Source organism: Phoenix dactylifera, chromosome 16, assembly GCF_009389715.1.
Source record: "Phoenix dactylifera cultivar Barhee BC4 chromosome 16, palm_55x_up_171113_PBpolish2nd_filt_p, whole genome shotgun sequence".
Taxonomy (NCBI): domain Eukaryota; kingdom Viridiplantae; phylum Streptophyta; class Magnoliopsida; order Arecales; family Arecaceae; genus Phoenix; species Phoenix dactylifera.
The window spans coordinates 11,523,321-11,537,828 of record NC_052407.1 but is presented as its reverse complement, the minus strand read 5'-3'; the positions used below and the strand labels follow the sequence as shown (position 1 = coordinate 11,537,828).

At 39.4% G+C, this 14,508-nt stretch overlaps 1 protein-coding gene across 4 annotated transcripts; it reads left to right on the top strand.

Annotated features, from left to right (window-relative positions):
• Positions 1-3,333: 3,333 nt before the first annotated feature.
• Positions 3,334-14,279, top strand: LOC103705733. 4 transcript variants are annotated; one of them, XM_039114532.1, is made up of 9 exons: positions 3,334-3,713; positions 3,989-4,036; positions 4,159-4,297; positions 4,349-4,420; positions 4,685-5,112; positions 11,367-11,452; positions 11,591-13,319; positions 13,435-13,636; positions 13,737-14,279. In XM_039114532.1, exons 5-9 carry the CDS (start codon positions 4,743-4,745, stop codon positions 13,996-13,998), a joined length of 2,649 nt encoding a protein of 882 aa, XP_038970460.1. In that variant the 5' UTR covers positions 3,334-3,713; positions 3,989-4,036; positions 4,159-4,297; positions 4,349-4,420; positions 4,685-4,742; the 3' UTR covers positions 13,999-14,279. The 4 variants fall into 4 exon arrangements, with proteins under 4 accessions (XP_038970460.1, XP_038970461.1, XP_008787789.2 ...); XM_039114533.1 differs by having other exon boundaries at positions 4,349-4,428; XM_008789567.4 differs by lacking the exons at positions 4,159-4,297; positions 4,349-4,420.
• Positions 14,280-14,508: the final 229 nt, after the last annotated feature.

The following is a 14,508-nucleotide window of genomic DNA, read 5'->3' as shown; positions in this document are numbered from 1 at the left end:
GGGGGGAAACGAACCATAAATGGAAGGCAAGTTTCTCCGATCGGAGTTGTGTCGGAGAAACTTTCACTTGTAAGGACCCCCCCGAGGGGGTTGCGGGCTAACAGAGCCTTGAGAATGTCGTGAGTGGTTGGTTCAGGCGGAACCGGAATTTCGGAGCTACTGGATAAGCTGTCAAAGAAGCTACTGCTACTGGAACTCTTATAAAGATTAGGGTATGTTGTGTCAATTCAATGCACCCGGCTAAGAGGAAGAAGAATAGGATCAGTCTTTTGTGAAAATGCCACCATAATTCGAATTAGATTTCTCTTCTAGTTAAAAGAGGATACAACCTTTCTGAAATAGACATGATAAGTGGAAGTAATCATAAAAATCTAAAATTTTACAGAAGGTAGATTTAGATTTCTACATTGACTTTGTCTTTATCATTCCACCTAATTCTTCCTAAATTGAGAGATATGCTCGGTAAAAGTTTTTCTCGAATAATTTTTTTTTGCTTTGACCAGCTCGTTTCGGGTCTAGTAATAAAATTTGGTCTTGATCGCTCGTTACACTATATCTTTAGGAGGTAGCGTGATGCCCTAAAGCTTAAAAGCTTGATTTAAAAAGAAAGAGCATCTCTATCAGATGTCGTACGTGTAAGTTATGGTCTTCGAAAATTTGACGTGCAATTTAATTTTCCTGATGTGGCGGGTCTTATTTCTGGATCCTGTTCAATCCTTCATATAGAGGCCAAGATAGTCCACATTGAGTCTGGTTATTCTCCTAGATCAACATGTGCGTGCACTAGTCATAATAGATATATTCATATCCAAATGTTTCTCCTACAGGTACTGTTCATCATTTATATGATTGCACATCTTCCATCAGGCATATGAGATTCCGATGTATGGAAACACAGCTTTCCAGATCTTAAGTTATTATCACACATCATCTGTTCCTTTTATTTTCTTTTCTTTTGAAAATGCCAAAAGTATTTATTATAGGTCTCTTCCAAATTTTCTTCAGGTCACTTGCAGGGATGTGAAAGTTGAACAAATTCTTGTGCCTAGTGCCAGAAAGGAAGGATTTTATGTCTTAAATTTCTTTTTTTATAAATATGTTATTCACAATTAGATTTTAGTGATAATTCTGGAACTGGCTGGTCCTCTTCCTCCAAATGCACCAGGGGTGCAATAATCAAACCCCATTTTTTTTGAATTTATATGAAAGGAGCTGAAACACAAGGGACATGCTGGTGAATGAAGGTGAGGGACAACTAAATCAGGCAGTTTTGGCGCATGGATTAAGTGTAAGCAGAAGTACCCAAAACCCTCCTTGTCTGCAATACTTGGTGGATTTTTGAATATTAAATATACTTCTTGTTCATCTTTCTGGTTCCAGTTAATACAGATAGCAAAAAAGATAATGAGCATGAATAATGCCTTAAGCCATCCTTTTCGCTTCATGCCTCAAGTGTAGTTTGGGGTTGTTTGGAGATCTATGACTAGAATTATATTGCAACTCAAGATACACTGCAACTTGGTTGCATGTATTTTACACCTATCACAATCCTCTCTATTTGGAAGGCAGAAGAGTGGAGGCAAGGAAGGAGTGGTGGGTGATAGAGATAGGTTGGAGGCTAGATGGGGTCAGAAAACAAGAGTTCAACAAAGGGGACAGGTGGAGGTTCGGCAAGGAAAGGGAGATGGTGTAGAGGCTAGGCAAGGCAAGATCAACAAGAGAAATAGATAAAAGTCTGTCATTTTGAGGGAGGTGGAGCAAAGATCAAGAGGCCAGATTTGTGGTGGCTAGGAGTCGACGAATTTTTGAGCAAACTGTGGTCGGTGCCGAGGCTAGAACTGCATGGGAGGGAGTCTTCTACACGAGGCGAGTGCTGGGCGCGGACTGCATTGTCCTTGAGGAGGATTCTGCTACGGTGATTGAGTGGATCCGGAATCCGAACAGTGAAGCTGGCGGGATGCGATTGATTCATGACATTCATCGACTTTTGGGTGAGTGCACCTCCTATCGGACCACTCATGCTTATGGAGAGGCTAATAGTGCGGCTAACTGGATGACATCCTTCGCGGCTCAGCATTCCGGAGGTTTCACTTGGGACAACTATACCTTGGTTTCGTCGTCCTTGTATTTTCTTATCCTTTTTGATCTTATGGGCTGCACCCACACCTGTTGTGTGTGAGTCGTTGTTGTACTTCCAAAAAAAGAGAGGTGAGCAGAAGGAAGAGAAGTGCAGATTCAGTAGGAAGAAGGCGGGACAGCCTAGCGAGAGAGAGGAAGGTGGATCAGAAGGGGCACAAATCAAGAGAAAGGAGGGGGACAACATCAATAGGTGAGAGAGATGGATTGGATAAGGGATTTGGGTAGATCGAGAGCGAGGGGGTGGCTCAAGAGGTCATAAACGGAAGAGAAATAGGGGTGTGGTGGAGGTGGGGAGGGCAAAGAGGAAGAAAGGTGAACAAAGTGGAGATAGAAGTAGGGGAAGAGGCATGGGGAGCATAGAGGGAGAGCATGGATCAAAGAGAATATAAAGTGGAGATGGGACAGTTTAGGTTAACTTCATTGTAAACCGAATTTTCCAACTTGTCATGTTGTCATTTTTGTTAGGATGAGCTATAATCGAACAAACCCTTAGCTATAGCAACTTGAAATCGACTTGTATCTTGTAGTTGCAATACGGGCCATGAAACAATAGATTTGGCTTTTTCTTACACCTAAACTTGCAAACAGGTGGAGTTATGAGGTTCCAATTAGTTTCTTAGTAGAGTCTACATGAGAAATTATCAGTCTTATCACTCTTTTTCTTTCTCATCTAAGAGGGATACCATATTCGTACTTTGAAGAAACAAATTTTGCATTTCTTAAAACAAGCTTAATGCTCATTTCTTAGTTAGGCCTCGCATGAAATCTCTCTTTAAGTAGAACACAAGTTTCTAAATATTTAGAGGTTGGATCGAGTCGATCTAAATATTTATGAATGAAGTTGCAAACATTCTGTACCATACCTGTCTGTCAATTAACTTCCATTCATGTATGGTCCCTATTTAAATTTAAAATTTTATTTACATCCTTGATTTCAAATTAGCATTTTATGATTGTCCTGATTTGTTCATAATTATGCAAAAAGGACATGCATAAGTAGGTCAGAAACGCGAAGTTGCAGTCAGACAAAGGACTAAACTGTAAATTACATTTTTTTAATAAAAAAATAGCTCGTGGCTGCCTTGCCACTTCGACCAAATCATTAAAAAAAAAAAAAATCCGATACGAAACAGCAGAAAGAGAGGTCCGGCAGCACCAAATAAGACACTGGACCGGACCATCTCGCCGTTACATCGGCGACATCATCTCACGCCTCCAAAGTTAAAATAACATCGATTTATCGGGACCGGTGTAGTTTCCCCTCTCCCCGACGCGGCCTTTTTTTTCGGCACCGGCCCCAAAATCCACCACCGAATACCATCGAATCGAACCGAATCCCGCCCCGGCACGCCGGTAGATCCACTGAGATCTTTCCCAAGGATACGCTCCCCCGCCGATTCGATGGCGGTATGATACGCGATCGGTGTCGCCGGATCCTCCTGCCGGCCCGATTCGGCAGATCGGTCGCAGCGAAATCGCCCGGTTACCGGAAGGCCAGTGGAGGACAACGGAGAAGGGGAAGGAGGGCGGCGACGAGAGATAGATCCTGACGTCCATTCGGATTCCTGTCTCCGGTGAGCTATTAACACGATATTTTCCATCCATTTCGTTCTGTTTCTACGCCTAGGGTGAAGTAGGTCGACCCGTGTCCGTTGAAATACTTGGTGAATCGCAGTAGTGTCTTTCATTTTGTTTTTTTGGGATCGCTTTCTGGTTGTTAGATTGAAGATCCTATTGTCAATTCCGTTTGCTTGTTTGGGATCTTTGATGAATCAATTTAGAGCTGAAAGCAAAAATTGGATTATGTTGCTGGTGCAATCTTTATATATTTATTTGGTTTGATCTGCAGGAGATGATCAGGGAAGAAACAGAGAAGTGGGCTAAGATAGAATAGAGAGTATGATTCTTCTCTTCATTGTCATCACTAATCTTGATCACATTTCTGATGGTTTATCCCGTAAGCTTATTTCTGGATCTTAATAATTTGCACGTTGGTAACTAGGGGAATCTTCCTTCTAGCTGTCTGAGGTTTAAAAAGTAAAGGAAAGGAGGATGAGACGAAGTCTTCATGGGATTGCCTGCAATTAAAGAACATAAATTTGGACTTCATTAGCCTCTACTATGAACTTTTATGTTATAATATGCGAGGTAACATCTAGTCATTCGTATAACCGATTAAGCGCTCATGAGAAAGGATTTTTGGCATGAGACGCAAATGGAAGCTGTGAAAGTGGAGCCATGTTGATTTTCTAAGGCAACTTAATATGGATGCTTCAAATGTGTGAGTCTGTAAGCAATCTTTAACTAGAAACATAATATGAGCAAAACTTTGGTGTAGATCATGGATAACAAAATCTTGGACAAAAATAGAGTTGCTTTTCATTGTTGCTCTTGCTTATTTTAGTTCTATAACCTTGCAGAATTCTTCAGGCAGCTTGTGTATAAATTTGCATAACCTATATGCTGCTTGTCACTTTGCATGCTATCCTCGAATTTAAATTCACATTGCTCATATGCAGCTGTCATTTTGCTTGCTGTGTTTCAGGTTTCTAGCATTGCTCTTGGAATAACAAATTTGAGATTCTGAAATCAACTATAGCAGAATGCCTCGTCCTCCAGATATAGGGTGGCAACATGGTACAATGATTGGGGGCCATAGACACCATGTGCAGTGTAACTATTGCCACAGGACTATGATTGGGGGCATTACACGCTTCAAGAAACACTTGGCAAGCAAAAGAGGGGAAATTAAGGGTTGCGAAGCTGTCCCCAAGGAAGTAAGAGAGACTATAAGGAAGCACCTAGCCTCATTAAAGCCCAGGAGGCCATCCAAAAAGAAACTAAGAAGGATTGAAGAGGGGGCTATTTTAGTACCAATTTCCACCAATGGTAACATGGAAACAGATGCATCAGATCCAGATGAGACAAATACTAGACAGGAACTTCTGAACTTACAGGAAGCAGAAATTCACTGTATGGTCTTTAATATTTCCTTCCTTCTCATTAAATTTATATTTGCATGAGCTCCTAACTTTGATTGATTATCTTACATGCAAATCGGAATCAGTACTTCTGTGTTAATTTGCATGCTGCAGAAATTTTTAAGACTTATCTGCCAGCTATTTGTTGAGCTCATCCTCATCTAGTTTTGTTGTATTACTAATACCAAGAAACACCTTTTATTTTTTGTCAACTATGTGTCTTGTACTGAAATTTAACATTTGCTCTGATGACAATCAAGATGGACAAATTAGTGACTATTTCCCTAATAATGTAGGGGCATTTTATGCACCGACTATTTTTTGAAGCATGCCTGTATCGTTTAATTAGCTATTACCAATTTACATATGCACACAACATACTTATTTTCAAATGATATTGGTGGCTGTGGTTTCTTGGGATTTTTCTTCTAATTCCCATGTGCAATTGTATTGGGCATCTAGAGTTGTTCGTAGAGTGTTTTTTTAGATATTTTTTTCTTTGATTTGGATTGGGATACTTTGTGGTGTTTAACTTCTGTCAATGCACTAGTAGGATCTGACAAATCATCCATCATGCCATGGAAGTATTTCTCAAACACAAAAGCAATGGCTACAAGTTGATTCGTTAGCCTACCTTCATCAGAAGCCATAGGTATCAAGTTTAGTTTGAAAAAACAAGCTTGCAAAACAGATGATCGAAACACAAATCGTCATGAATAATATCACATAAAGAAAAAAAAAACCATTCCTCTTTGCATTAGGTAAGATTCAATTATTTAAACGACAAAGTTTAGGCCTTCAAACATAATATGCAAAATTATACAATGCAAAATATATCGAATAGATCTGTGGATCCTAGATGGCTAAATGTTCGGTACAAGGCTAAGTATTCTAAAATAGTTGTGACTCCATGTATCTTTTCAATATATTTATCTTTCTATTCTATGACATTCTAAAATTTAAACACTATGCATAGCTATCTTTGGCCCATGCATGTGGCCGGAAAAATATTTTAACCCTCCATAGCTTAAATTCATAATGGCACCTGGTTTTCTACATCTAATTTTACACCCTCTTCAATTTTACCACACATCCATCTTAATATTTGCTGATCCCTAGCAAACTAAATTTTATGCTTACATGTCCTCTTCACTTGTTAACACTCAAATCTATACCACACGAGATCCTGAAACCATCTGTTGTTGGATTTAACTCCCTATACTCTTGAGGATATGTTATATGTTGCTCTTGGTCATGGAGCTATGTTTGTGGATTTTCTTTACGCGATTTATATACTAGATTTCAAGGTTGTCATATTGTCTGGGGAGGCCAAGCAGTGGACCCCTTGTATGGCCTAGGCATGCTCCTAAGTGCTCAGGCGGTTGCCTAGGGAGGAAAACTCTCTAGGCTTTTATTATATATACATGTGATCACATGCATAAATAAGCATGTGCATATATTCTATATACACATGTTTTACTCTATGGCATCATGAACAGATATTTACACCTGAAAAGTCCAAAGATCAACATCCACAGGGAGAGTAGCAATAGCATTGCTGTCACTGTAGCATCCATCAAGCTATAAAACACATCTAGGTAACAGGCAACTAGCAATAAGCGGAAGAAGGCAAGCTGATTAGAGGCTAAATTAGGGCAAGAATGCATAAGAATGGCCAAATGAAGAAGAGGTGGGCTGGTCACTATAGGCACCACTGGAGCCCAACATTATGGGTTGATTTATTGGCAGCCATTTGATCGGCCCATTGGCTATACTTGGCTTAGGCAGCCTGGCCAAATGAAGCGCTTAGGAGGCCACTTTTAACAACATTGCTGATTTTTTTTTGTTTTGGATAGAGCAGGGGATGGTTGAATTCTAGGTGAAAGGCGGGACTGCTGACTGGTGAGGATATTTTGTAGTAATGAAGGCCAAACCATATCGAACCGGCTGGTTTTGGGTGTACCAAACTAAACCAGCCAGCTAGCAGTACGGTTCGTGATATAAATTTGGTTCACCTCTATTCGATAGCTAAAATCCCTCGATCGCGGCTTCGATCCTCCTCTTCGATGTCTAAACCCTAATCTGCATCCCCGATGCTCGACGATGATGCCAAACCATGATAGTGCAGCCACCGACGAGGTCCCCGAAGCCCTGGTGGTTTTGTAGATGAGGTTAGAGTGGACATAGAGGATTGGGTCTACAAATTTTTATATACTTTGTAACCTAGTTTATTCTGTTTGACATGAAGAAAATTCTAAATCATTTTTTTTTCTTCTCTTGTGTAGAGGTTTGGGTCTGCTATTTTAAATGTGGCTTCCCAATTTATGTGCAGAAAATCCTTGAAATGTCAGCTAGATCTCAAACAATCTTTTACCTTCTCTTTTCCTCTCACCACCTTTATCTCCTAATGGATCACTAAATTTTTTTTTAATATTTTTAATGTGTATGTATATGGTACTTGAGAAATACAATCGTTACTTGTATCTGTTAGGCACATGGTATGCTGTACCGGGCGTACCGTACCTATACCGATGGGTATCGGTATTGGTACGCCTAGCATACCGCGTACCGTGCCGTACCGACACTCGGTATGCCTATACTAGTACAGCACCGGTACGGGGTTCGGTACCGGTACGGCGAATCTTGGTTAGGCATGCACCATTTATAGGGGTGTCCTAGTGTACGGGGCTCCCGTGTGCTGAGAGGTTGTTTCCATGTTTCGAACCTTTGATGCCCAGGTCCACTTTTCGAACCTGACACCAAGGCATAGTTCATCCTCTCGATATCGGACTCTGTACCGGTGCCACACTAGCATAGTATCGGTACGGTATGGTACGTAATTTTTTTGGCGTACCGAGTGTCGGTATGCCACTGGTACCGGTACTGAACCAGTACGGTACAGTGCGTCCGGTACGGTACGGCATACCATACACCAAGGTCACAATGAAGCAACCTTGTCATTGTGCCAAGGGCCACTCTCTAAACTAACCCATACTTTTGCTCAATTATTGATTACTGTTTCATATATTGTATGTAATTGTTCTCTTGTGATCTACTGTATTTTGTTATTTAATCATGACAAGAAATTTTGCACATACATTTAGGGTTTAGGGTTTAGGGTAAAGTTTATGCATGCATTCATGTATACATCTATCGTGTTTCTAAATTGTTAATTTTTAGATTGGAAGATTCTAAATGCTACAGTAGTTTCTAACATCGATATCCCACTAAAATTGAAGCAACATAGATCAGGGCACCTTGTGATTGAGTATAGTACAGTGTTAGGTCTCCTCTAGACGCTATTGGATGATTGGGTTACTTAGTACTTTCTGGAGTCTAGTTTCAAATAGTGAAACATTTAAAAATGCATTAAGAAATGCAAGGTTATGCAAGTTGGATGCATAGCCTGTCATATATTTCTATATTACAACAGATTTGGATTCTTAATGCTTGGAGATATATACTAAAATGCAAAACTATGGCAGTCATTTTAACTCTTAATTCACAATTAATGGTTAGCTGAACAATATGAACATAAATCATCAATAAAAGCTCTAGAAATTAGTAAATCATTTATAAAATTATCAAAATGATCAATAATGTCAGATAGCAAGGTCATGAATTCAATCACCGACTAAATCCACAAATCTGATTAACATAGGGTAACATATCTGTATAAAATTCACTCACATCTTAAGGGAAGTCAGAGTTTGGAATAGAGCTTGGAAGTGCCAATCTTCTTCAGAATTTTGCCAAAGTATCTCAACCTATGCAACAATCAAAACTTAGCCAAATAGCAATCTTTCGATATTTAATAGCATATTCACAAGCGAAAAACAACTATGATGTAAGATAAAATTATAAGCTGCGGATCAAGGAAAAGAATTCTTCAATCATCACCAATCTTTGGTTTCGATGGTCAGCAGCTGATGGCTGGATATCTCTTTAGCACCTCCAACTGAGTGGGAGCAAAAAAAAGATGGAGGTGGAGGAGACTGACTTTCCAGCAACTATTTTTCACAATCTCTTGCCAGTGGCGTCCGTCAGTTCTCCTTCTCAGCTTCCTCTTTTCGATATCCATCGACAAGACTTAAGGTTGAAGAGAATTGGGTGATGTAGAGCTTTTCACTTGAGAAAAAACCATGGGATCAGGTTGGGTGGAAAAACATAGTATGGTTTCCCCCTTTTCCTAATATGGAACTAGAGCCCACGGACCCTTCATCCTCTGTCTAGGTGGTTCAGATGATCGAACTGCTTGGTGACCGACAGGTGGGTTTTTATGAAAATGGATTAGGTTTGACCCAACCTGACATAGGTGATGGGTGGTGGGTTGGACTGGTCGACACCTATTGGACCTTGACAGCTCGAAACATTGTTTGCTTCATAAGCACGCGCATCAAATGTTTTCTGAATATCCAGTTTCCTGCATCCATACTTGAACTGCACCTCCTCCCTTTTCTAGAAACTACGGGGTATATTGGAAGTATTAAGCATATTGAAGATTGAATCATGTGTAATTATGCTTACAATGTATTAAGTACTATCTGTTTGTGTGTTCTAGCTTATAATTAGCATGTTAAGTGTCATAATGTACCATGTGGTGCTAGTGCTTGGAATGCATTAGCACACATGATTAATTGCAGTGAACTAAGTGTTGGCATGCATTTGTGCCGCATGCTGGTTTACCACTGGCATATTATTTTCCAGGTGGCATGGACTAGCATGTCCGATACCTAAATCTATAATGCTTATGCAATGCATGACTGTTTTATAATTTAATTGGATTGTTGGTTTCTATGAATGAGTTTTATGCAGTTTGGTTAGTTATTCAGCTTTAGACCTGATCTAAAATATGTAACAATCTTATAATGCCCTGCTAAAGTAAGAGTTATTTCCCTTCTCCTTTTCTTTTAGGAACCCACTTGAACCCTTTCATTCTCTACACGAGCATATAAATCAGCATTTTAGAACATTTTTTCTTTAAGATTCCTTGCACCAACTTATCTCCTCTCGAGGTACTTTGTTGGTAGCTGGAGGCCTATTCATTATTCTATTTACAGGTTCAATTTTATTCTATACACACACACACACGTATGTATGTATGTATGTATGTATGTATGTATGTATGTATTTATGTTGGTATGTGTGTGCATATATAAATCATTTCCTTTACTCTTTTAGTGAGTTCTTGTTTTTTTCCTTTAAATCCCTTCCCGCTGATTTAAGCTTTTAGCCATCTCAAATCCTTTTCCATTTGGTTTAGGCAAATTGGCATGCATCATTAACTTCTTTCGGCATTGCAATGCTTACGATTACTTCCAAGTACCAATAGAGGACAAAGTGAGAGAGAATTTGAAATTGTTTAGTCATGTGCAGCAGTCCAAAGAGAAACTTTATGAAGGTTCCTGAATAAAGTTGAAGGTTCATAAAGTTGAAGGCCAAGAAGGACAGGGGGAGACTAAGGAAAGCTTGGATAAAAATAGATAGAAGAGATCTCTTGGCACGTTAACTTTCAGAAGTCTTGGGCCTTACTTTGTCACAAAGTGGCCAAGTTTTGTAAATTTTTGGACTCACTAATAGGTAGGAGTATAGGATAAAGATTATGAGGTTCATTTTGGTTTTGTGTATAATGCTGCTTTTGATTGCAATTTTCTTGCATTCGGTCAGCTTGTCCAGTCATCGTAATTCCAAAAATGGGGTGGGTAAAGACCAACAAAGATATGGGTGCAAGGAAATGAGAAGGATATTCTGGTATTTTTTTTCCTTTTGGATTCAATGTATGATCGGTGCTAACGATAGAGTAGAACCTGTAAAGCTTCCCCAATATGGAAAGAATGGGAATGAGCTTGGAAAGAATGGCAAGCACATGTTATTTCTCCTAAAAGTCCACATATAAGCTTACCAATAGGAATGAGCTTGGTCTTTTATTTTGTATTTGCAATAAGCGCTTCCTATCAATATAAAATAAGTAAACCTTTGTTAAGTGGTTTATAATTTATCTATGCTTGTTATTCGGGTAGCTGTTATGATTGTGGGAATTGTTTATCAGGAGCTGAAGGGTGAAGACTTAATTATAGATCTGTTTATTTAATGGTTCATAGAAATGCTGCTGGATATAATTAAATTAAAATGTTGGAGCATTGTCTAGGGGTTTCTATTTTATGCCTCAGATTTAGTTGACTAAATTCTTGATTTTAGTAACTGATTTTTTTTCTCTATGACTGCCATTTTACTTGCTTGATGTAGCTCCCAAGTCAGCAGATCAACAGTTCATTGTTGGCACGAGGGAGTTCTTTGATGCCTTCTCTACTATCTCGTGCAAGGATGAACAAGTATGTAATCTATGTTGCTTCACCAATATATTGCTATCTTTTTTCTTTGTCTATGCTATTGTAAAAACATTGGTTTTCACTCTTCTATATAGAAATGCTTTGCTCTTAGTTCTCTGTTATTTTTCTAAATCTTTGAAGGGTTTGGCACCTCCTAGAGCCACTGACCTTGGATGGGCTCATGGAATGATGGTAAACGGGGACAGACAAAAGATACAGTGCAAATATTGCCTTAAGGTAATATTAGGAGGTGGGATTTCTCGTCTTAAACAACATTTAGCAGGAGAAAGAGGCAATATAGTTCCGTGTGAGAAAGTACCTGATGATATCAGAACACAAATGCAACAACATCTGGGGTTCAAGGTTTTGGAAAGACTTAAAAAGCAGAAAGACTCAGAGGCTGTTACAAGCTCCATTCAACAGAGCAAAGATGGATATGATTCTGAGATCCTCAATGCAATTTCCACACGAGAGGGTTCTGGTGAAAGAAGAGGAAAGGAGGTAGATGAAGGGAGCCCCAATAAAAGGAAAAGAATCAAAAAGTTGCATGTTCCACAGGCTTCACCAATACCTCTGGCCACACTACAACATACTTTTGCTTCACAAGAAAGTATAGACCAAGCTGATATTGCAGTTGCAAAATTTATGTATGATACCGGTATACTATTCAATGCAGCAAATTCAATTTATTTTCAAAGAATGGCTGATGCAATTGCTACAGCAGGACCTGGATACAAGATGCCGTCTTATCATTCTTTGCGAGGTAAGTTATTAAATAGATGTGTCCATGAAGTAGGCGAAATCTGTAAAGAGCTTCGAAAGTCTTGGGAAGTGACAGGTTGTACTGTCATGGTTGATAGGTGGATGGATAAAACTGGTCGGGCTATTATTAATTTCTTCATCTATTGTCCAAAGGGAACCATGTTTCTCAAGTCAGTAGATGCTTCTGACATTGAAAATACCTCAGAAGGTCTGCTTAGTTTATTTGATGGTATTGTTCAAGATGTTGGTCCTAGAAACATCGTGAATTTTATAACAGATAGTGCACCTTGCTACAAAGCTGCAGGAAGGGCACTAATGAAGAAATGCAAGACCTTTTTTTGGAGTATGTGTGCAAATAATTGCATTGAGCTAATGCTCAAGTGCCTTGGTGAAATGGATGAAGTGAAAGGATTATTGGCAAAGGCAAAGAAAATATGTCAGTTAACATATAACAATGTTTGGGTTCTTGATTTATTGAGGGAGAAAACTGAAGGAAGGGATCTTATTCAGCATGCCATGACAGAGTTTGTAATGAATTTTCTGACTATACATAACATTGTATCTTTCAGAGACTCTCTTCAGCAGATATTTACCAGTAGCATTTGGGAGCAGTCGTCTTTGTCTAAACAAAGAGTGGGAATGGATGTGATGAGAATTGTGTTAGATCCACAATTTTGGGAATCATGTACAAAAATCATGAAAGTCTCCAAACCACTTGTGACAGTTCTTAACCTACTGGATAGCAGAGAAAGACCTTCCATGGGATATCTATATGATTTAATGGAAAAGGCAAAGAAAGAAATTATGTCAGCTTTTGATAACAAGGAATCTGATTACTTGCCATATTTGGAGGTCATTGGTCATGTACGGGATGAGCTCCATAGCCCCTTGCATGCTGCTGCTTATTATTTTAATCCCTCCATATATTTTAACCCCAACTTTTCCCTCAATAATGTGATTCAGAAAGGTTTGCTTGATTGCATTGAGACTTTAGAGCCTGATTTGACAGCACAGGATAACATTACTAAACATAAAGCTTTCTATGAGGATGCTGTGGGAGATTTCAGTCGACCTGTGGCATTAAGAGGAAGAGAATCATTGTCTCCAGGTGATTTTAAGTTTATTTTCACTTAATTGTTAGCTGCAGTAAGATCCCTGTTGCTTGCTTAACATTTCCTTGACTGATCGTAGTTCTGCTTCTTCATGTAATGAACTGTATTCAGCCACATGGTGGTCTCTTTATGCATCAGACTATCCAGATCTCCAGCGCTTCGCTGTTAGGATTCTAAGCCAAACATGCAGCATAACTAGATCTGAGAGGACTGGGACCATGAATGAAAGTGTGCATTCGAGCAAGAACAGATTGGAGCATGAGAGGTTGAATGATCTTGCATTTGTCCACTATAACTTGCGTTTTCAAGAGAGGTAATTTCTCAAGCCCAATATTCCCGTTCTGATTTTATGCTGTCTAGGATAAACAAAATATTTATATTTCTTCTTATACTTCGCTCCTGGATCTGCCTAGGCAACCACTGGCTTTGGTAAGTAAAGCCCTTCCAAGAGGTGAAGATGATCCGGTATGCTTGGAAGGAAGGATTAATAATGCTGGAGATTGGATTGTCGATCCAGAAGTGCTCGAAGGAGGCGGCATCGATCGGATGGATGTTTCTTTACCAAGTGATCCTGCTCCTGCAAGGCAGGTCAGCAATTCAGGTAGTGGTAATCTTGGTGATGAGGGTGGAGGCGCCAATGAATGTAATAAGAGTGATGGCAGTGTGGATTCTTGAAACTGATCTGCGGACAAATCAGAAGGCCGTGGGTAATTACAGTTGAAGATTCCCTAGGAATATTATGTTGGCTATAGTTATAACGTTAGATGCCACCATTTGTAATATAAGCTACTTGGATTCTAAATAGTTGAATCAGTGTCGTGTACATGTACCCTTGTACATAAGTGTAGGTAACCTGTGGTAATATTTATTTTGTATTAGTCACCAGTTGATTGGTGGATTGTTTCCTGTAAATGAAAATGATGATATCATGCTAGTTCTATTGGCATTTGAAACTTTCTTGTGATCTAGATGGAATAGAGAATGCATGGAAATATTTTCAAGAGGCTGGAGGAAATTGAAGCATCAATTGTTGAACTACAGATGGAGGATCAGAATAGGGGGTTGTCTCAGGAAGAGCTGGCTACATTCGGTTCTAAGCTTGCTAGCCATCACTCTCTTTTTCAGCGATAAGAGATGTTTTGGAGATAAAAAACAAGAATTGTGTGGATCAAAGAGGGGGATAGA